This window comes from Brassica oleracea, chromosome C5, assembly GCF_000695525.1.
Source record: "Brassica oleracea var. oleracea cultivar TO1000 chromosome C5, BOL, whole genome shotgun sequence".
Classification (NCBI taxonomy): Eukaryota; Viridiplantae; Streptophyta; class Magnoliopsida; order Brassicales; family Brassicaceae; genus Brassica; species Brassica oleracea.
In genome coordinates this window covers 1318096-1341251 of record NC_027752.1, presented here as the reverse complement: position 1 = coordinate 1341251, position 23156 = coordinate 1318096, and the positions used below count along the sequence as shown (strand labels likewise).

The 23156-nt window shown below is 37.0% G+C and overlaps 6 protein-coding genes across 8 annotated transcripts; 2 read left to right on the top strand and 4 right to left on the bottom strand.

The window, feature by feature from the left end:
- The first annotated feature begins 1281 nt into the window (after positions 1-1281).
- On the top strand, positions 1282-3765 carry LOC106343792. 2 transcript variants are annotated; one of them, XM_013783102.1, is made up of 4 exons: positions 1282-1415; positions 1651-1690; positions 2246-3398; positions 3468-3765. In XM_013783102.1, the coding sequence occupies exons 3-4, from the start codon at positions 2325-2327 to the stop codon at positions 3618-3620; spliced, it is 1227 nt and encodes a 408-aa protein (XP_013638556.1). In that variant the 5' UTR covers positions 1282-1415; positions 1651-1690; positions 2246-2324; the 3' UTR covers positions 3621-3765. The 2 variants fall into 2 exon arrangements, with proteins under 2 accessions (XP_013638556.1, XP_013638555.1); XM_013783101.1 differs by lacking the exon at positions 1651-1690.
- Positions 3682-4940, bottom strand: LOC106343793 (60S ribosomal protein L23). The gene is made up of 3 exons (XM_013783103.1): positions 4856-4940; positions 4487-4771; positions 3682-3959 (listed from the first exon to the last, which is right to left on the bottom strand). Exons 1-3 carry the CDS (start codon positions 4866-4868, stop codon positions 3835-3837), a joined length of 423 nt encoding a protein of 140 aa, XP_013638557.1. The 5' UTR covers positions 4869-4940; the 3' UTR covers positions 3682-3834.
- A 951-nt stretch (positions 4941-5891) lies between these two features.
- On the top strand, positions 5892-10673 carry LOC106293215. Its single transcript, XM_013728871.1, has 5 exons — positions 5892-6632; positions 7219-8103; positions 8172-8627; positions 8712-8898; positions 9508-10673. The coding sequence occupies exons 1-5, from the start codon at positions 6024-6026 to the stop codon at positions 10491-10493; spliced, it is 3123 nt and encodes a 1040-aa protein (XP_013584325.1). The 5' UTR covers positions 5892-6023; the 3' UTR covers positions 10494-10673.
- Positions 10674-11833: 1160 nt separating this feature from the next.
- On the bottom strand, positions 11834-15168 carry LOC106293214 (casein kinase I). 2 transcript variants are annotated; one of them, XM_013728869.1, is made up of 14 exons: positions 14737-15168; positions 14595-14635; positions 14442-14511; positions 14183-14331; positions 13984-14079; positions 13831-13901; positions 13692-13753; positions 13549-13612; positions 13378-13462; positions 13192-13318; positions 13018-13109; positions 12847-12931; positions 12381-12517; positions 11834-12281 (listed from the first exon to the last, which is right to left on the bottom strand). In XM_013728869.1, the coding sequence occupies exons 1-14, from the start codon at positions 14810-14812 to the stop codon at positions 12018-12020; spliced, it is 1419 nt and encodes a 472-aa protein (XP_013584323.1). In that variant the 5' UTR covers positions 14813-15168; the 3' UTR covers positions 11834-12017. The 2 variants fall into 2 exon arrangements, with proteins under 2 accessions (XP_013584323.1, XP_013584324.1); XM_013728870.1 differs by having other exon boundaries at positions 12868-12931.
- Positions 15169-15874: 706 nt separating this feature from the next.
- On the bottom strand, positions 15875-19823 carry LOC106293211 (probable methyltransferase PMT8). The gene is made up of 7 exons (XM_013728866.1): positions 19584-19823; positions 18778-19117; positions 18350-18697; positions 17256-17850; positions 16736-16848; positions 16428-16648; positions 15875-16349 (listed from the first exon to the last, which is right to left on the bottom strand). The coding sequence occupies exons 2-7, from the start codon at positions 19036-19038 to the stop codon at positions 16010-16012; spliced, it is 1878 nt and encodes a 625-aa protein (XP_013584320.1). The 5' UTR covers positions 19039-19117; positions 19584-19823; the 3' UTR covers positions 15875-16009.
- Positions 19824-20419: 596 nt separating this feature from the next.
- LOC106293212 (protein tas) lies at positions 20420-22914 on the bottom strand. Its single transcript, XM_013728867.1, has 7 exons — positions 22633-22914; positions 22377-22472; positions 21923-22006; positions 21611-21771; positions 21204-21457; positions 20907-21085; positions 20420-20820 (listed from the first exon to the last, which is right to left on the bottom strand). The coding sequence occupies exons 1-7, from the start codon at positions 22873-22875 to the stop codon at positions 20581-20583; spliced, it is 1257 nt and encodes a 418-aa protein (XP_013584321.1). The 5' UTR covers positions 22876-22914; the 3' UTR covers positions 20420-20580.
- Between the last annotated feature and the right edge of the window lie 242 nt (positions 22915-23156).

The following is a 23156-nucleotide window of genomic DNA, read 5'->3' as shown; positions in this document are numbered from 1 at the left end:
TGTTTAAAATGTTTATATACAAAATATAATAGTATATAATAATAACATTTAGCTCATATACTATTTAAAATATATATTATTAGAAAACTATGAAAGTTTAATAATTCATTTAAAATATTAATGACAAATCAAATTTTAATTATAAATATATATTTTATTTTAATTATAACAAATCTTTTGAGAAAATTTACAAATATTACCAAAAATTCAAATATTTTTTATAAAATAAAGTATTGATGTAGTAACAAAAAATATTCAAAATTCATGTAATCTTTCAAACTCAAATATAGTAGTGTAATTTTCAAAGTTTTCTTGATAAAATATAACATTTTGAAAATAATTATTCAAACTCAAAATGATAATTTTTCAAATTTTATAAAAGAAAAAATCATAGATAATAAAGAATAAATTTTTGAAATGACTAGGAAAAAACAAAATATATATGTTGTATAAACTAAAGCAATCTAATATTTTGAAATTTTAATTAAAAAAACTTAATAACATAACATCCAAAAATATCTTATATCAAAAAAATTTACTAAAATAATATGATAGATGCTACTATGTAAAATAATAAGTTTTTATTATTTAAACAAAACCATGTTTTTTACTTATAAATCCCATAAAACACTAAAATAATATAAAGTATATTTTTTAACACACAACACGTAAATATTAATTATCTTAAACATATTTATTTTTTATAATACAATTAAGTAAATTTTGAAAATATATTATAGCAGAATGTATAAATTAAACAAAATATTTTCGAGGAGTTTATCTATTTGATTATTTCATATTGTTATTTTATTGTACCTAACTTGAAAATATATTAGTAAGTAATAAAATTAATAACAAAGTAAAATGTATTAAACAAATCACTATATATTAATAACGTCGAATAAGAAATATAAATAATAATATTATAGAGATACACAATATATAATACAAAAATAAAAATTATAATAATATCAAATACATTTATAAATGAAAAATATTCGTGCGGGTTAAAATCTAGTTTTTTTCTTAAAACATTGACCATATCTTCATATGATGCAAAACTGCGTTCATAAAGATAAAATAATTATAAGTTAAGAGATAGTGATATGTGTGTTGAGTTTGATCCACCGAACACACACACACCTCACCTCCCACTAGAAGCCAATTAACCAAAAGTTGAGAAAATAAGACTTAAGTGGAAACAACGAAAAAAATCAAAAGGCAGATTATATATAAAAGTGGATGCAACACGCTATGTTTGTACAATACCCATTTCTTTGATTGTCACATATGTTTTGCTTCAAAGTTTTGCCCACTTTCTTCTTACTCAATGATTCTTTAGGAGGAGAGGTAACATTTCTTATGCCTTAAAAGTTGGTGAGACATATAACGGAAGAGGAGCAATCATCCAGAAGGTAAATTTTCATCTTAGCTGAAAATATGTCTTTGATCCGTTTTTAATTTAGGTATAAAGCATTGCAATGAGAAAGGTTAATGTCTTTTCTTTTTTTTTTTTTTTTCAAAATGGTGCTATTTGCCTTGATGTTATCAAATAAAAACTGGCTGCTCAAATCTTAATTGACATTAGATCTTGAAGATCAATCTTAGGGTTTAGTGATTTGTTACTTTATAGTTTTTTTTTCTTTTCAGTTGAAGAGCTTATAACCCATATTCCTTATAGGTAAAACAGGTATATCAAGAACTTTGGCTTTTTTTACCAAACATGTTCTGTAGCTTTGAATTTTACGTTTTGTTTTTGTTTTTTTTCTTTTTTGAAGTTTGTATCCAATGTTAGATGCATTTCGTTTTTCAAAATGTAATCAAGCAAATGATTTAGTACTAACTACTAAATAGATAAGAATATGTTCTTATACATGTACAGTGGTTCTAAATGGTAATAAAAAATGAATGGAATAGTAAATTTCTATTCTTTTCTCAAAAACTACACCATTTATAAAGAATATAATTCTTTGGCATTCCTTTAATTCTAAAGAATTAGAAAAGCTTATTTAAACTGGAAAATTATAAATAACAAATATTCTGTTTCATTCCCCTATTATTTTGTTCTAATTCTTTTTTCTCTCTTCAATCCTATTGTTTTTAGTTGTCTTAACGAACCTTTTGTATACTACTATCGGAATCTTGGTTATTTATGCATTTAGATTTTAATATTTCTCAGATTTGTGTGTGTCATCCTTGCGCAGGGGCCATAAACAATTTTAATATGTTTCTATATTTGTCTCAGGTTTTGTATTGATTAGGAATCTTTCTCGTGTGAATATCGAAGTTACTCCGGTTCTACAACGAGCAAAGCAAAGTAAAAGATGGAGGGTGATACTCCTGACGCTAAAAAGAATGAAGATCAGTTGATGAATGTGAACAATGACGTGAGTCCTTCAAGCCTAAACAGCATATCAAAGTCGAGAAACTTGTTACAAAAGAAAGATGGACGATGCTTGGCGGTCTTGAGCAGCGGGAAGTATTTACAGATATTTAAAAACAGCCCCAAAGTATCATGTAGTGACGAGTTCTCTACTTCTTCTCCAAGTCATTTCTTGAGGAAACCAGGAGCAGACTCTATTGCTGCTGATCAATCTCGGAAGGTAATCTCTTTACCTAGTAACAACACCTTCTCGTCTCCATCTAGAGACGATTCTCAAGGAACCCTTCAGTTCACTATGAGAGCCAATGGAACGCCTCGTTTTGTTTTCAAGTTGGACAATCAAAAAGATGTTTATGTAGCAAGCTTAAGCAGCAAGGCTGATGACCAAAGTGTTTTAGAGTATTCATATATGATTCATCTGCAAAGAAGAGAATCATCATCTTCTTCATCATCGCTTCTAGTTGGTAGAATTAAGGTGTCAACCTTGTCCTCTGATTCATCGTTGAGTGAGAAATTCAAAGAGAGAAGGTTTGTTTTGTTCAGCAACAATGGTGAGCATTCACAGACACCGTGTAAGAAGAAAAATAGAGGATTGTGTGAAAAAGTAGTCGGTGTGATGAAGAACGATGAGCAGATGCAACAACCAAACTTTGATCACGAGCAGGCGAATCTACTGGAAAACAACCTTCCAACAAATCTTGAAACGTTAGCTGTTGTTGTGAAACAAGAGTTTCTTGAAGAAGAAGAAGAAGAAACCGGAGGTTGGGGATTGAAGTTCTTGAGGAAATCTACGTTGGTACAAACTGAAAGTGGAAGTTCAAGATCTAAGACAAGTATTGATGTTGTGTTTCCATCAGGGATTCACGGAGGGCCTGAAGATGGGCCTTTGAGTTTGATAGAGAGGTGGAAATCTCAAGGAAACTGTGACTGTGGAGGATGGGACTTGGGTTGTTCCTTAACCATTCTTAAAGAAGGCCAACAACAAAAAGATAATCTGTTGGAGCTATTCATACAGGTAATAACATTTCTTCTATATATATATAATAGATCAAACTAAACTCTGATGGAGTCAATGTGTTTTCAGAGATCAAAACATGAGACGAGTGTACTAAGGATTGAGAAGCTTCCACGAGGACGCTACTTTGTTCAATACCAAAAATGGCTATCTGCTTTGCAATCTTTCTCGGTTGCTTTAGCATTCATACATAGCCACAGAGCCATCAGTTACGACCATTGAATCTATAATCATCATTAGTGTTTTATAATTATTTTCAGCTTTTAGCAAATATTTCAAGACAAAAGTAGAAACCATTGATAGATGTCTATATAACCAAAACATTTGAATGTCGTACATATTGCCAGAAAATTAAAAAAAAAAAAAACATCTACCAAAAATTACCAAATTTGTTTTGAAAGAAAACCAAACGGCAAGTGATTGATTGATCTTGTCTTCAGACAATGGCATTGGCAGCACTAGCAATCCTTGGCCAAAGATCAGCACACTCTTTACCGATAGGACCAGTGATCGCAGAACCTTTCATTTCTCCCTTGGGGTTCACAATGACTCCAGCATTATCTGTCCAATATACCAAATCAGCATGTGTTCACAAACTCAGCTACTAAGAAAATCAATTATCAATGTTAAAAGAGTAAGATGTAGAGTCCATATGGAGCAGAAGCAAGCGTTAAAAGCAAAATAAAGCATCTGTAACGAAGGACACAAATTAAGTTTCCCAGACTTGTAACCGTATCAACACCCTCTAGACGTGTCGGTGGATACTTGACTTAAACCTGGTTAATGTCAATCACAGAAACTACATATATCTAAACTAAAAGATTAATACGAATATCGAGTTCAAATGGAGCAGATACAAGCGTTAAAGCATTATAGCATCTGTAACGATAGAACACATTTTAAGTTTACCAGCTCTTGTTTTGTATTAATACACACCTCAAAACGAGTTAGTTAACACATGACACAAGTCTGGAACACGTACACTATTAAATCTATAACTATTCATTGACAAAACAAACTATTTAATTAATTCAAACATTTAAATTAACTGTTTTAAAAAGAATAGTAAATTATTTTTTTTTGTTTACCTTCGAAGTACATGAAAACACCATCCTTTCGGCGCCACGGCTTCCTCTGCCTAACGATGACAGCTGGCAGAACCTTTTTCCTTAGATCAGGCTTCCCTTTCTTCACGGTGGCCATCACCATGTCTCCGACGCAAGCGGAAGGCAATCGGTTGAGACGACCCTTGATTCCCTTCACCGAAATGATGTAGAGGTTCTTGGCACCTGTGTTGTCGGCGCAGTTCACGGTCGCCGCCACGGGGAGACCAAGCGACATCCTGAACTTGTTACCAGACGTACCTCCACGTCCTAATCAACATTAAAAAGCTTATAAGCAATGAGAAATACTTTGATAAATTGCATACATTAAAGATCTAAGAGTGCGACACGAACCTCGCTTCGACATTTTGGACGGCTTGAGCTAATCTCTGTTTTGTAAGAAAATTAGGGTTTTTGCGGCTTTTGATATATAAGCGCGCGACGCATAGTGAGTGCTAGGGTTTTAAACTTTTGTGTGTTTTAAAAGCCCAACTCTTTGGGTATTTGCAGGCCTATTAAAAGCCCACGAAGAGTTATTTTATTTGAACTGTTTTTTGCTCAGTTGTTACAGAGTCCCACACCGGAGCAGTGGGAGTAACCAGCGAGCGAAAGCTCTCACGATAAATATAAAGGTCTTGTTCTATTGAATCGAATCACGCAGCCATGTGGTGAGCACAAAGCGAACTGTTCTTTCGCCTTTTACTAAAGAATACCGTGTGCTCTCCACGCTTAAGTGGCATACGCCTGTTTTTGGAGGGTTTCCACTCTATAGTGGAACCCAACAACCTTTAATTCAAAATCTTGATTCGCATGCAACTGGGTACGTATAATGGCGAAGAACAGTGTGCTTGTTGATGTAGCAAAAGCTGATTAGTTTGTCATCTCATCCTTGTTAATAATCCTAGAACTCAGTTGTTTTTTTTTTTTTTTGCTGATATCAATGTTTTGGACTGATCTCATGTGTGTAACAAATGCATTTCTTCCTAGTCTTTAGTTACTGTATCAATGTTTTGGACTGATCTCTTTTCTCCGTTCGGAATTGCCAGAGGGGACTGCTTTAGCCAGCACTGCTACTAACCAAATTTTATTTCCAGACACATCAACAAACAGGAATGTGCAAAGTTATGTTGAGAAACATGCATCTAACTAAATCTCAATTGATGTTTTCTGCTGGATTCTGTTGATAACAAAAATAGGTTGTATTTTGTGCAAAGGGGAAAAAAACAAAACAAGATTTGGCTTTTGGCAGGAGTTACTTGGAATATAAGATTATGCTAATTATGGTTATCATTATGTAGTCCTCCTAATTTTTCTCACATCCTCTCTCCTTCCTTAGGACAGAGAGAGATTCGAATCCAAGTTGTCTCTTCATTTCTCTCTGTCTCTCATTTTGTCCCCTTATTAAAACCAATAACTTCTCTCTCCTCACTTTCTCTGATTTTTGATAAAAATCCGAATCCATCTTGATCTTTTCTTTTCCTTGCATAGGTTTTTTTTTTCCCTTCCTACCTCCCTCCGTGTGATGGCTCGTCATTCCCGGAGGGAGTCCTTCTCCGACACGGCGGCCTCTACAGTTTGTCCTGACACTGATCTTCTCTGGCCATTTGGGAAACTCGATGGGCTTGATAAGGATGAAATACGCGAAACCGCGTATGAGATCTTTTTCGCGGCTTGTCGGTCATCACCTGGATTCGGAGGCAGAACAGCTCTCACGTTCTACTCAAAACACAACGGTGGTGACAACGAAGGAGACGGTTTAGGAGGAGGAGGAGGAGGATCAGGGTCGAGTAAGGGTTCAGCATTCGGATCTTTAGGGAGGAAAGAGGTGGTGACGACACCAACAAGCCGAGTGAAACGGGCATTAGGGTTGAAAATGCTAAAAAGATCTCCGTCTAGGCGAATGACGACAGCTTCGGGAGCCGCGTCTGCTCCTTCCTCCCCTGGTAATGGAAGCAGCATAGGAGGTGGCTCTTCGGGTCACATTAGCCCCGGTGCTGGTTTCTTGACGGTCCCGCCTTCTCGGCCTAGAAGACCATTAACCTCTGCGGAGATTATGAGGCAACAAATGAGGGTTACGGAACAAGGTGACACTCGGCTAAGGAAAACCCTAACAAGGACGCTTGTTGGGCAAGTAAGCTACTCTGTTATCTTTAATAATACTCTCTAAATCTTAGGGTCCGATTGGTAATGGCCGCAGGTTTAAAAATTTTACTCTAGAAAAAAATGTAAACTTTTTATTGTTGTAGAATTTTATGGAAAGCTCCGAAAAATTTGCTCTAGATCTTTGGTTATTTAAAGAGTCGTGATTTGAAATTTTTATTAAAATTTGATTGCTGTGAATTTTAGTGCTGTAGAAATAAATGGGGAGCACCTACAACCATTGTCAATCACACCCTTAGTTTTAGAGTTTTGAGATACTTTAAAAATAAAATTACAATATCAAAAATAAAATTTAATTTAGTACATAATTTCCACAGAAAAATTATTATATGTTATTACGTACATATAATAATTTGTAATTAAATATGCAAAATGATTAAATGAACTATAAAGTTACTTTTATAATTTAGCAAAACAAAAAAAAACTATAAAGTTACTGTAAAAATATAAACTTTAAATAAATAAAAATCTCTAAACTACTATATTCATGGAAAGGATATGAAAGAATCTCTGTTTCTAGATTTTGACTAAGGAGATTGAATGTTACTATTCTTCAGACGGGTAAGCGAGCAGAGACGATCATCCTCCCGTTAGAGCTTCTCCGGCACGTGAAAACGTCGGAGTTCAGTGAAGTACACGAGTATCAGATATGGCAGAGACGACAGCTTAAAGTCATTGAAGCTGGTCTTCTCCTTCACCCATCAATCCCTCTTGAGAAAACCAACAACTTCGCAATGCGTCTCCGAGAAGTCATCCGCCAGAGCGAGACCAAACCCGTCGACACCGGCAAAACCTCAGAAGCAATGGCTACGCTATGTAACGTCGTCATCTCCTTAGCATGCCGCAACACCAACACCACAGCAAGCGACGTATGCCACTGGGCTGATGGATACCCTCTCAACATTCATCTCTACGTAGCGCTTTTGCAGTCCATTTTCGACGTTCGTGATGAGACGTTGGTTCTTGACGAGATCGATGAGCTCTTGGAGTTGATGAAGAAGACATGGTCGATGCTTGGAATCACGCGTCCCGTGCATAACTTGTGTTTCACTTGGGTTCTGTTCCATCAGTACATTGTGACCTCTCAGATGGAGCCTGACTTGCTTGGTGCCTCTCACGCCATGTTGGCTGAAGTGGCTAATGACGCCAAGAAGTCTGATCGCGAGGCTCTCTACGTGAAGCTTTTGACGTCGACGTTGGCTTCTATGCAAGGATGGACCGAGAAAAGGTTGCTGAGTTACCATGACTATTTTCAGCGAGGGAACGTTGGATTGATCGAGAATCTTCTGCCGTTGGCTTTGTCTTCGTCTAGGATTGTTGGGGAGGACGTGACGATCTCTCAAGGGAGTAGTCAAGAGAAAGGTGATGTGAAGCTGGTGGATTCTTCAGGGGAGCGTGTTGATTACTATATAAGAGCTTCTATTAAAAACGCTTTCTCCAAGGTAACTTGAACAGCAAGTTACTTATATTTTCCTGTTATTTGTTTTTAATTCGTTGTAAAATGTTTCAGGTTACTGAGAACATGAAGGACAACGTTTCGGCAACAGAGGAAGGAGAAGAAGCGGCGAAGATGTTACTTCAGCTAGCTAAGGAGACAGAGGATCTTGCTTTGCGTGAGCGAGAGTGTTTCAGCCCTATACTTAAAAGATGGTATTCAGTTGCAGCTGGTGTGGCCTCGGTTTCGGTACACCAGTGTTACGGTTCGGTCTTGATGCAGTACTTAGCTGGCCGGTCGAGTATTACTAAAGAGACTGTGGAAGTTCTGCAGACGGCGGGGAAGCTGGAGAAGGTTCTTGTGCAGATGGTGGCTGAAGATTCAGAGGAATGTGAAGATGGAGGCAAAGGGCTTGTTAGAGAGATGGTTCCTTATGAAGTCGAATCGATTATACTACGGCTTTTAAAGCAGTGGATTGATGAGAAGTTGAAAACAGTTCAAGAATGCTTGAGTAGGGCAAAGGAAGCTGAAGTAAGTTTATCAAATCTTGACTTGTGGTTCAAGAAAGCATTTTGGTCATATGCTTAAGTCTTTGTTTGTTTTTCTTTTCTTTAGACATGGAACCCTAAATCAAAATCAGAACCATATGCTCAATCTGCTGGTGAGTTGATGAAGCTAGCTAACGATGCGATTGCTGAGTTCTTTGAAGTCCCGATTGGTATTACAGAGGATCTCGTTCATGATCTGGCTGAAGGGCTAGAACAACTCTTCCAGGAATACACTACCTTCGTTGCATCTTGTGGTGAGTGAAAACAAAATGTAAATCATATCATATAACTAGGCATGGACACATTTATTTGGAGCAAAAAACGAACCGAAAAAAGATCGGTTCGGATTTAGATCCTCTCAAGTAATGAGCGGATCATATTTCTTTTGGACCGAAAAAATCAAAACCAAACCAGATTAGAATGGGTATCTAAATTCTTATAACCATTAACTATATTTAGTCTTAAACAACTAAATGCTTTAAAATATTATTTATAAATCGAATTACCTGATAAAAAATTACTCAAATATTTTTTATCTAAAATATTTATAATTATCCCAATTATCCGATTTTTTTTATCTTGAAACCCAAAAAAACCTGATATTTAATATGAAAAATCTAAAATTTATTAACCGAAAACTGTAACCAAATTGGACTTGAAGTTATATAGGATATTAGTCGGTTTTCAACTTTATTACTCAAACCGAACCAAAAATGAAATAACCGAGCTGAAACCAATTTTTCTTAATATCCGAACGGATCCTATATCTCCAGAACCGAAAAACTGAAAAAATGTATTGAACCGATACCGAAATGCCCAAGCCTATGTATAACTGTTACTGACTCTGTTTTTGATTTTGTTAGGTTCGAAACAGAGCTACATCCCTACGCTTCCTCCTCTCACAAGATGCAACAGAGACTCAAAGTTCGTAAAGCTTTTAAAGAAAGCCACACCATGCACTGCCTCCGGCGAAGATCTCAACAGCCTCAGCGGCGGCGCCTTAGGCATCTCCGACGGCCACCACCCACGTCCCTCCACGAGCCGCGGCACCCAACGCCTCTACATTCGCCTCAACACTCTACACTTCCTAAGCTCTCAGCTCCACTCCCTCAACAAATCCCTCTCTCTAAACCCTAGCGTCCTCCCCGCCACGCGCAAACGCCACCGCGAACGCACAAGCTCATCCTCCTCCTCTTACTTCGACTCCACGCAAGCGGGGATCGAAACCGCGTTCCACCACGTCTCCGAGGTGGCAGCTTACAGACTGATCTTCCTCGACTCGTACTCGGTCTTCTACGAGAGACTCTACGTAGGAGACGTCGCCAACGCGAGGATCAAGCCCGCGCTACGGATCTTGAAACAGAACCTAACGCTGATGACGGCGATCCTCGCGGATAGAGCGCAAGCGTTGGCGATGAGAGAAGTCATGAAGGCTTCTTTCGAAATGGTTCTAACGATTCTGCTAGCGGGAGGACACTCGCGAGTGTTCTACCGAGCAGATCACGAGATGATCGAGGAAGACTTCGAGAGTTTGAAGAAGGTTTATTGCACGTGCGGGGAAGGGTTGATACCTGAAGAGGTGGTGGATAGAGAGGCGGAGACGGTGGAAGGTGTTGTACTGCTGATGAGTCAGCCAACGGAGCAGCTCGTGGAAGATTTTAGCATCGCGACGTGTGAAGCGAGTGGGATGGGTTTGGTCGGGACGGGACAAAGGCTTCCTATGCCCCCGACGACTGGGAGATGGAACAGGTCGGATCCGAACACGATCTTGAGAGTTCTTTGTTATAGAGATGATCGTGTTGCTAATCAGTTTTTGAAGAAATCGTTTCAGTTGGGTAGACGGAGATGACACCTGGAAAAGATCACTAATCATTGTATTGACTAGGGGTGGACACTTCGGTTATTTTATCGGTTCAGTTCGAGTTCGGTTCGGTTTGGTTAATTCGGTTCTAGAATTTTTTCAGCTGAAGTAAACCATAGTTAGTTTGGTTTTGATCGATTTCGGTTCGGTTATGTTCGGTTCGGTTTATATTCGGTTTGGTTTGTATTCGATTCGGTTTGTATTTCGGTTCGGTTCGGTTCGGTTTAATAGATTTTCTCTTAGTTTATTTATTGTACAAGAAATCATGTTTTAATACATAAATGTATGGTTGTCATGAAATAATCGCGTTGGTCATAATAAATATATGTAATACATAAGATAAAAGAATAGTTTGATGTTTTCACTTTTCAGTTGTATAAATATATGTAACAAATTCTTATAACTTGATATTAAAAATCTCACCTGAAGTTATTAGAATTGACACCACCAAAAAGAAAAATAGGCAGGAAGGAGAGTAGGAGACGCAGAAAAGAGACGTTGCAGAAAACTTTTGTTTTTAATTACACTTGGTTTATGTTTTAATTTTAGGGTTTAAAAGTATACGCTATTGAAAAAAAATTAACATGGAAATTATGTGGGCTTAATGACGAATATTACAAAAGTTAGACGAAATGTCATGGAAATCAAATTATATTAGGATTTCTTTCGTGCAAAAGGAAATTACGTGGGCTTAACCTTAGGATTTTAATATCTTGATATTATTAATATTTTTAATTTAAATAACTATAAAAACACTTCGGTTTATCGGTTCTGTTCGGTTTAAACCGAACTGAACTGAACCGTCCGAATGATTTGAAATTCGGTTCGGTCGGTTCGGTTCGATCGGTTCGGTTCGGTTTTTTTGCCCACCCCTAGTCTTGAGTGATAGATTTGTTTCAGACAATAGAAACCCTTTTGTCTAATTATGGGAGTTTCTAGGTTTGGTTTGTCTGAAAGTTGCTAGATTTGGTCAATGCTTTAGGCCATGTAACTAAACTGTGAATGACAAAAGTGAATTGGATAAACCAAACAAAAAGTGACAATACATTTTTAATAATCATCAAAATAATACAAAATAATATACTCTTTCCGTTTTATGTCAATTATTTTTTTAGACACAAATTAAAAAACACTTAATTTTGTATATTTTCTCATAATTTCTATTATTGTTATAGAATTTTGTACACAGATGAAAAAACATTTAGTTTTGTATATTTCCTAAATAAAAATATCATGGTTTACATTAAAAAATTTAAAACGACTTTTATTTTACTATTAAAATGAAACAAGGTAAAAATATTTGCCAAGTTTTGCATATGTAAAAGATAGAGATGAAATAAAGCATAATAAGTTATAACGCTGAGTATTAATATTTAATACCATGTTGTTTATACGGCTAATAAAACATAATTCGAAAATATTAATATCCACACTGTATCAGTGTAATCAACCAGGAGGATGAAAGGTAATATAACTTGTCAAACAAAAGATGGATAAATAAATTATCATCCATCACTTCCTCTTCCCGTTCCCAATACTGAGAAACTCTAGTGTAACGTCAGGAGGAATTCTCGACGGTGCAGCCTTTGAGGAAGAAGAAGGCGCAAACTGTGTCCTCTGCGTTGTCGAGGAACGACCGTTGCTTGGGACGAGCCTGCTGCTGGTTCGGTTCTCTGCGAAATCAGCTGAGGAAGTAGCTCGAACACTTGATCCCGCTACTGCTTTTCTCGAAGAACTCTGGTTCCTAGATGAAGTCATTGATCTCTCCTGGTTTAGCTGATTCAACCAAAAAAAAAACAAAAAGGTCTAAGATCTTTCAAGTTACCAAACAGTAAAAAAAGTGAGGTAATTTTAAGGAGGTAGATGATGAGTAACCGCGTCTCTAGATGCAAGAACATTCTCTGAGGTTCTCGGTCTACTAGACCGATCAGCTTGAAGGCCGGTTCCTAAGCCAGTTCTTCTAGTGTATGCCTCGAAAACACTTGAGTATCTATCTCGAGTCTCTTTCCCAGCTGCATATTAACCACAGTCTGTTAGTATCTGAGTTTCTTCAACAACTGCATCAATACGTTGTGGCTATGGCATAACGATATAACCAATATTCAAGAAATCGCTTATACACCTCATAGAAGATTTTATTATTCAGGCGAAAATTTTGAACATCTAGACAGATTTTTTAAAAAATCGTTTCGGTTAGATTTGATTCCCAGACTAGACGCCGTCTAAACCGATTTTTTGAACACCTAGACCGATTTTTTAAAAATCAATTCTAGAAAAATCGTTTCGGTTAGATCCGATTTGCCAACTAGGCGCTGTTTAGACCGATTTTTAGAACACTTACTTGAAGAAATCAGATGCTTACTTGAAGGCTTTTCAACTTTCTCAGCAGATGGTGCTGGAATGTTCAGAGCTGGTCTTAGGCTCGGCTATTGAGAAGAGAGGAAAAGCGTGAGAATGTTGATACTCTAACTAACGATTCTGATCATATATAACTTCATAATGGTGGACTTACTCTTGGCTTGGAACTGGAACTAGAACTGGAGCTGGACCCGAACTGCGGATACTTCAAGATAGTCCAATCGAATACATAGTCGAACTGATAACCTGCACAAACAGGAAACCAAAGACAGTTTCTTTGAGTTATCTTCTGTAAACAAACGTACAGTAGGATAAGTAAGTTCTAAACCTTCTCGGATGAATAGGTCTCTGAAAAGCCTCTTTAAGTAGGAATAGTCTGGTTTGTCTTCAAACCGTAACGAACGCACGTAGAGGAAGTAGGAAGTGAACTCAGGTGGAAAGCTTTTACAGAGGACCTGCCAAAAGACGATTTGAATTCAAGTTTTTCAATTGGGAAAAGGGAAGTTAAAAATACCTCGACTGGTGTGAGTCTTTTCTTTTCACTGATCCTGTCATACTTTTCCTTTTTGGTTCCTGCACGAAGGCCTTGCCATGGAAGGCTGAGGAGTAGAGTGAAGGATCAGTGACAAGTATTATAATACAAGGAAGAGGGAGTAGAGTGTAGATTTTATCAAATTTTATTTACCTTCCTCGGAGAAAATACATAAGCATATAGCCAAGAGACTCCAGATCATCCCTCCTACTTTGCTCTGTGTACGAGATGTTATATTAGAATATTAGTCTAAAGGTAAATGCAAACATGAGAAGCAAGAGAAAAAAGAAACTAACCAATTCCGAGATGAGTGTTAACACTTGCATATCGAGCCGTTCCTGTAAGATTCTTGTTTTCTCTGAGAAGCAACATTACAGATTAAGGTTTAAGAAAGAACATGGATTCTCACATCATGAGGAGAGAGAAAGTATGTACCTGTAAGGAATATGTTTGTGTGTTTGAAGATCTCTATACTTTTTTGCTAAGCCATAGTCAATGATGTAAACCTGCAAACGGATCAAACAAAAGGTAAGAAAGTAGCCAAAGCTGTGAAACAGTAGTGTCATTTGAGAAGAAAAAAAAACTAACTTGGTTTGCTCTGCGGCCAACGCCCATCAGAAAGTTATCAGGCTTAATATCACGATGGAGAAAGCCTCGTATATGCATATACTCGACTCTGTTTAACTATAGCCAGACATCAAAATTGAAAGCATAGTGTCAGTACATGCAACCAAATACAATTCCAGAAGAAAAAAGAAAAAAAAACTATATATATATATATATATACCATCTGATCAGCGAGCATTAGAACAGTCTTTAGAGAGAAAGATCGGCTGCAATAGTTGAAAAACTCCTCCAGACTAGGACCAAGAAGGTCGATCACCATACAGTTGTATTCACCCTCAACACCAAACCATTTAAGGTGTGGAATACCAGCTTCAAATAACACAAAAATACACAATTACATAAATTATAAATAAAAAAGATTGTATGTTTTTTTTTTTTTTTATGATTTTCAAAAGATCAAGAGTGAAAAAAAAACATACATCCTCCTTGGAGAAACATATAAATCTTTGACTCGTAATGAAGCTGAGGATGCCTACTTCTAAGAGGTTCCTGTCACATATAAACATATATAAATTACAACTTTAACAGAAGCAGCTTCTCACTAAACTAAAACTAGAATCATTACAACTTACGAGCTTAACAGCAACTTCATCTCCAGATTGTACATTCACCCCTGAACCAAAATGCAAAATTCATTAAGAAGAAGAAAAAACAAAAGGTTGGAAGAGAAACACGTAAAGACAAAACAAGGTAACAAAGAAGAATCAAAAAGACCTAGAAAGATTTCACCAAAGGATCCACTTCCAAGCTTTCGACCAAGCTTGAACTTGCCACCAACCACTCGATCCATTTATCTCCAACCAAAAAGTAACCTTTTTTTTTTCCCTTTATTCTGTGTATCTAATCTAACCCCAATTCAATTCAATTCAATGAAGAAGAACGAACTCGAGCTCTAAGTAACCTTTAATCTCCGATCGAATTGATAAATGAATCAGATAATCGAAAAAAACCCCTAAAGCAATCTACTTTACAATCATACGAGCTGTCACCGACATGTTACGCAACCAAGCTTCAGACTTTATTAGTCTTCAGATCAGAAGTGGTTTATCTTGCAGGATAGAGAGACGAAGAAAATTGTATACAGATAGAGAGAGAGAGAGCTGGACTTTTTTGGGAAAATAATCTAATCAGACATATCAAAAAGAGATTTGTATCTATCTATCTATCTACGTCTCCCCCACACACATGGTAATAGAAACAAAGTTTCACCTAATTTTTGTTTTATTTTTTCTTAATTGTCCCTTTCGGCATTATTGATTGATTCTCTATTAAATAATATAAAAATCAACATTAGGTCGTCCATCATTTTATAATGTTAATGCTTATGGTTAATTACGCACGTATTTCAGTGTTTGGAATTGGATGCCTTGTAGCTTCAACATTAAAGTGGTTAAACAGTAATAAGCGAATAATTTGTTTTTTTTGTCGGCGTTCGAAGTATTTTCCACTGTCATACACTAAAATATTTTTATTTTTTTCTTTTTTTAACAGTAAACTAGATTCTCACCCGAGACAGATATATTTTTTGTTTTATATTTTTTTTAGAAATTTAATTTTTATATATGTATGTTTTTAGTTATATTTATTTTTTTCTCTGTATAATATAATATTTCTTTTAAATGATTAATAAATTTTTTAATAATTGTATTAAAATAGTTAGACTACACATATATCAATAGTTCAATATGGAAAATATTAGATACTATTATACATGTGATTAAGTATTTAAGTTGATTTCACCACCATAAACATAAACAGCCTTATGAAATATACATTAAAAGCATTAATAAATCTTTTCACTTGATTAAAGAGCTTCCACAAATATTTTAGAATTTTAAACAAAATTAAAATATAATGATTAATTTTAATAATTAATTATATAATATTGCTTATGTGGTACAAATCGAAATAAAAACTACATAAAAACATGTGGGAATAAAACAATTTCTTTCTTTTTTATTTCCTCTTCTTCTGCTGTTGATTCTGATTACTCAGTGTCCCTAAGGCTTTCACTGGTGAGCCACAGTTTCTTCTGGACGATAAAAACGACAGTGCTCTCACCATCTTCACTCTCTTGGTCAAGCTCCGAACCCGTAGTTACTTTCTCAGACGCCACAACCTCCCAATGCAAAGCTTTCATATACTTCTTGATCGACTCAACAACGCTCTCCTTGTCTCTGATGATGATGAACCCTGTAGGTCTAAGAATCCTATCCATCTCAATCAACAGATCCTCCGCGCTGCATCCTTTGCTTCTAATGTCTGAGAAAACAGTCCACGCGTGCAAGAGATCGTATGTTCTCGGGTATGTAGAGAAAGCCTCACACCTACAAAAAATAAATAACGGTGAAAAATGTGAAATTTTATTGTTAAAAAAGTTTTAAAAGTTTCAGGTATTTTTTTACCAGTTATGATTTGTTCCGATTAAACCGCGGTCATAGATGAGTTTAAGAGTGTTGGGACCGTCGGGAGAGACAACGTTCATAACCCACACATCTTTGTCTTTAAGAGCAGCTGCGAAAGAACCCATGTGAGCTTTCATGTCCATTATGTTCCTCACGGTGTTTGCTTTGACTTTTGACGACATTAGGTTCCAGTAGCTGTCCACTTGCTGTTTCCATAGTTCCTGCAAAGAAAGACATACAAAAACAATATGCTTCAGTTTCTTCTTGCTTATATAAGAATCTATCAAGATTGGTTGTGGTTGTCGTACCGTGTCTTTCTCAAACATATGTGTTGAATAACCAAAGTCCGCAAGACGGGGTGGAGGAGAAGTCATCCTAGCTGGCCATGGAGCTAACCCACTTCCCTTGGTCTTATGGTCATCTGTATTAACAAAACAAAAACAGAACCCAACGACCAGTTACTAACAGAAACCAACGGTAAAAGTAGGCTTGGGATTTTGAACCAAACGTGCCTATCCGAACCAAACCGAATAAAAACATCGGTTCAAGAACCGAACTAAACATATATCAAACAGAACTTTATTTCGGATCAATTCGGTAAGATTCATGTTAAACCGAACTAACCAAAAACTCAACTAACCAAACCAAATAACCCGAAAATCTAACTAATTGAACAAATAACCCGAACTAACCATATATCAAACAAAACTTTATTTTGGATTGTTTCGGTAAGATTTATGTTGAACTGAACTAACCAAAAACCCAACTAATCGAACCGAATAACCGGACTAACCGAATCCCGTAAAAGCAAATGCAGAGCATACTTACGCTTGGAGTAAGGAGTGATGCAAGCTTCCATTGACACACCATAAACTGCATCAGGATCAGCATCCGAGCGACAAAGAGGAGGCTGTGTCCCTGGCTCTCTCTCCAAGTAACAGTCATTACTCAACGGTTTCTGCCAAACAACAGTTTGGTTTCTCTTAGCAGCGATTCTCCAACACATCCTCTCAACAAGCGCGCTCATCTCCTTCCATATCCTCAAATCCTCTTCGTCTTGCGCGTAAGCTTCGGGAGAGGAATAAGCGAAGTAGCCTCCAGGTCTTAGCACACGGTCGAGCTCGAGGAGAAGAATGCCGTCTCTTTGAAGCCAGTCGATCCTACACCGAGAGCAGTGAGCTAGCTCGAACGATCTGCTCGGGTAAGGAAGTCTCTTGGTGCCTAAGACGCCGAGGTAAGCAGGGATGCCTCTCTCTAGTGCAAACTGGATTTGGTTCTGGTGAACGTCGTTTGGCGCTAATGACATTGCGATTATGTCAGAGGAGAGGAGGTAAGCTCCAAAGCTAGCTACTCCACATCCAACATCAAGAACCGTTCTTAACCTCCCTTCGTCGTTTAATACATCGTTAGAGAAGTTAAGCATCTGCAAGTCACAAGAAGTCATTAGAAAGTTAGAAACACATATGTATATTAGATATTTAGTTTTTTTGTGTCTAATTATAAAATTGTTTTGATGAATTATAAAAATTAGATATACAAAGAAAAAGAAATTAGACAAATTTAGTGATTGCACTATATTATATATTTTAGAAATACTATTTATATTATATATTTTAGTTTTATGTGTCTAATTATAAAGTTATTTTAATAAATTCTAAAAATTAAATATAAAAGAATTAGAAAAATTTAGGAATTTACCAATCTACCGATTTAGAATAGTTTAAATCGACTTAGACTAGTTTAGATCGATTTAAATCAACTTTAATCGATTTAGAATGGTTTAAACTGATTTGAATCACAGAAATCAAATTTTCTAAAAAATCGTTTCAGCTATGACCGATTTGCCGTCTAGACGGAAGCCTAAACTGATTTTTAGAACATTGTATATTATCATTAATGAAAAGGCTTTAAGTGAGGCTTACATTGGCGATGGATGCAATGTACTTATCAGCTCCGTAATGGAAATGAGTGCCACCACCTGGAAAATTGATTTTATCTCCTTTGACAACCATCCAGTTCTGATCAGACTTCTCTTTAGCAAGGTGAGTGTGAGGTATGTTCGCTTGCCACACTTCATCTCTGCTCTTAGGCCACTTAATAGGAACCTTGTAGCCAGATGGAGGAGGAATCAAACAGTTGAACTTTCTCTCGGGAGGAGGACAGTGACGTTCGTAGTGTTCCATTAGAGATAGATCCAGCTTCAACCTACTCTGGTAGATGAAGTTCCTGTCTAAGCAAGGGATGATCTCCGAGTGCCGATCATCACAAACCTTAAACATATATATATATATATATACCCAACGTTAGTTTTTTACAATAGAAATAAAATTTTGTGGTTACAACTACTTACAGGGAAGCTTTTGGCCACAGCAAGGCTGTCTTCTTCACTGGTGACAGATCCGTCTTGTTTGTTATCACCATTATTATCATCATCATCTCCACCCAAATAAGAGGATCCGAGTTTTCTCAGTGATCTTCCGTACTCCAATGCTGATGCACCTTGGTTAGAGGAACCATAGTACATATACACGAAGCAGAGGAGTAAAGCCACCGCGCAGACAGAAGCAATTAGCCGCTTCTTTTGGCCTCCATCAGATCTACCTCTCATCATTAAAACACAATCTCCTCACAATAACCAAAAAGTAAAAGGGTTTACTCTCTCCTCTCTGTTTCTCTATATGTGAGTTTCTCTGCATAAATACATAACAGAACAAGCATAAGACTTTAAAACAGTCAAAAAGTCTGAGATATTTTTAAGTATAAAAGTTTGGTGGATAGTCACTGGCAACAAATTTTCAATGCTATCAATAAATTTAAGGAATAAAAACACAGACTTGGAGGATTCAGATCCGTGTTTATTGGGTCAGAAACCACACACAGAACATAAAGTTAAGTGGGATCCAAGCAAACTGTTTAGTTTTGGAGGAAAAAATAATTGCCACCGACAATTTTTTTTTTAATTTTTCAGACAAAAGATTAAATCTTCTTAGAACTAAACTGAAACTAGTAGATCTGGCATTTCCATTTTCTCGGGAAAGCTGGAACATTCATTGATTAGAAACAGAAACAGAAACATTCAAAAACACAGAGAATGAAACCTCAATAAAAAGGCGAAACAATAGATAATCAAAATCAAATCTCGACAAGAAAACTCACAGAAGAAGAAGAAGAAGAAGAAGAAGTCGGAGTCGTGCCACTGGTGGAGCAGAGATCCGAGAATGGGAGTGAGTGAAGTTATTCTTTTCCCTTTAACTTAAAAGAATGGTGACGATAAATATAGAAAAAAAAACTTTATTAGATTCAGATCTAACAGGAATGATGCCTTTTTTTCACTGGCTCAGTGTTTTTATCCTATTTTTGGTTTGGGAGATAAAGTACAGTGCTCCCTCTAGTTGTAAAGCTTAAAAGGTCTCCCGTCTCTGTCCTTACTGTCGACTTGCTGTAATTCTTTTTTTTTTTTAATTTCTTCTAAATAATAAATAAATAAATATTTTTGGAAATTTTAAGTGTTAATCAATCAATTGATTGATATCGAATTAATTCTTGCAACTTTTTTGTCTATCGTAGTTTTGGGACCTTTTCTTCGGTTTAGAATTAATTATTTTCTTTTTATGACAATAGTGACTGGACGAGCAAAGAGAAGACAACCAGTTGCTTAGTGGACAAGTCACTGTCCTCTGTCCATTCACACGGATCGGACCATATGTAAATCCGTGTAACGCGTTAGTATAGATATTCATTGTGTCGGTGACTACTGAGTCCTGACTACCGACTGCAAAAGTAATTGAGGATCGTTGATTTAATCACCATTTAACCTATCCTACGATTTATTACTTACTATCTGATTAGCTTACGATATCTGAAGCTGGCTATACAGATCTGGCTTTGAGATGACGAGATCAAGATCCAACCATCAGCCCATGAAATGATCTCACAATTCCACATGACATTATCAATCACGTAAAACTCTGTAGGATACTAATCAAACCATGGACAACAAACTTGAGAACTTACTTTTTTTTCTTTTAACATTTTCACAGTTTTTTTCCTGATGGTTCTTAATTATCATACAAACAATATTAAAGCATGGAGAGGAAAAAAGAGCGTTCATGTGAGGTCAGAAACTCATAAAGAGAAGAAACCCTTTTTGTTCTCAAAAGAAAGAAGGGTCTTTGTACCTTCTGAACACGGCTTCAATGTCAGCAATGACTTCTGGCGACAACGGCCCTTCCGTCACCAGATAAGCATCAATGTCTTCTTTGAGCTGCTCCAGTGATGTAGCTCCGATGATCGTGCTCGTCACAAAAGGCCTGTCACGTACAAACCCGAGAGCTAGCTCCACCGGAGTTAAACCGTGCTTCTTCGCCACCTCAATGTATTGGATTGTTGCTTCCTAAGATCGGAACAAGAATACAACTGACGTCACAAAACTTTCACGACTTTGGTTGTTTCTTAAGGATAGCTGGATCATGAACAGACCTTGGCTAAGGATCCCTTGTAACGCTCCATGAATCCAGGGAAAAGGTTCAGCCTTGCGTTCTTTGTAGCTTCTAAGTCTGTAACCAAGTATTTTCCAGACAAGGAGCCGCCTCCGAGAGGGGAATAAGCAAGCAAGCCAACATTGCAGTTTTTGGGGTGGCATACTTCTACCAGATCAACTGTGATTATAACACAAGAAGGAGTGAAGGACATTAGAATCAAGGACATGCTCATAAGGTCACATAAGAGATAAGACCAAATGTATTCCACTGCTTTCTATGTTTCTAGAGAGACTACCTTCAAAACGGATCCGAGCTAGCAAGCTGTAACCATTCTGGATGCTTACAATCTTTGGTAGTCCTTCAAGTTTTGCTGTGTGAACAAACTCCATCACTCCATATGAAGTTTCATTTGAGACACCAATGTATCGAACCTTTCCTTCGTTTATGAGATCCTGGAAGGCCCTTAGCTGCTCGACAAATGGCACACTAGCTCTCCATTTCGATGTATCATAGTAGTTATCACCAAAGAGTGGTACATACCGATCTGGCCTGGACTGAAAAAAACATCAGCATCATGATATTGCACACACTCTATGATGACATAAAGAAATGGTTTGCCTATGAAAACGGAAAGACTAATTTGCATAAGAGATGTTAGCATATGTGTTAGGCTTGAGGCTTAATGTAACAAGACGCTGTTACCAGTGTATTTGAAGCAAATCAATGTAGTCAGTGCCAAGGCGTTTTAGGCTTTTCTCGACACTTTCTTTGATATTAACTGCATCCACACGCGTAACCTCCGCATTCTCCCGCAGGTATGCTGTTCTTTCTGAGTACCCACATAGTTTAGTTGCCAAAACAAACTGTACACAGAAAAACACAAAAATATTATATAGCAATTATCTTAGTTGAGTAGACCCAGCATAGATCAGTTCCTTATCCATCAACAGAATCCACAAAAAGAAGCAATTAGTTAACAACAATATGCATCCAAAGCATGACAGATGGTGGTACCTTGTCACGGCTCTGAGACTTCAACCAGCTACTGATATAAAGATCCGTTTTCCCTTGGGTCTCCTTCTTCATTGGGACAGGATACTGTGAAAATAAGAAATCAATAAATGGATTGGTAAATTACTAAAACAGATTAACTACGCGAGTAATCAGATGCAAGAACAAACACATATATCTGTTTCAAATGCCAAACAGTGCTCGATCTCTAAATTCTTACCAAAACATTCAAGTTACTTCATCAAGAACCATTAATCAATTTGCACTATTTCAAAAGCCAGAGCTCACTAGCCATTAATGATATTTTCCATTAACCAAATAAACTTCCCTATATCTCAAGCTTCTCAAAACATGTTTGATTAGCGAGAGAGCACATAGGATACCTCTCTTTAGCTCATATCGAAACACATACATAAAGAAGAAGAAATTCAAAAAGATAGAAAATAAAAAAACTCACGGCTTCTGCAGTGTCGATGCAGTTGATGCCATGCTCAACTGCATAACTTAGCATCTCATGAGATTCTTTCTCAGTATTCTGCTCCCCAAATGTCATCTGAAGCATGATTAAACAAAATAAGATAGACCAATGCATTAGATATGATCGCACAAGTCCAAAAGACTAACACTCATATTCCTAAGGCCATTACAAAATCATCGACTCAACCAATTCTTCATCAGATAGCAATAGCGAAGGAGAGGAATCTCATTCTTACAGTGCCCATAGTAATCTCGCTGATATTGAGCTCCGAATCCCCTAGCTTCCTGTACTCCATAGCTTTCTTCGCCGCCTTCTCAGTCGACGCTTTCGCCATAACCGACGTTCTGAACATCCTCCTCCCAGCATTCGGAGACGGAGCTACGCAGCGGCGCGTGAAGGCTGAGAGAGCGTATCCCCCACTGTTGTTGCCGGTGATCGCCACGGGAGTGACCGTTGAGAAGGTGACGTATGACGCCATGCCTGAGAAATGTCTAGGACGTGGCTCTCTCTCTCTCTCTCTCTGTAGCCGCCTTATCGCCATTATCTAGTGTGAAAACTATGGGCTCAAATATATGGGCCTTACTTAAGCCCATATATTGTATTATTATCTACGGATCTTTTTCCTAATTTAAACCTGAGATTATTATTTATTTATTCCTTGGAGATAAGTGGCATGACACACAGCCCCTTCGATATCTCCGATAAATAGAGACCGTAGTGAGCTCCCGAAGGTTACAACTTACAAGCCCTCTCCGAAAC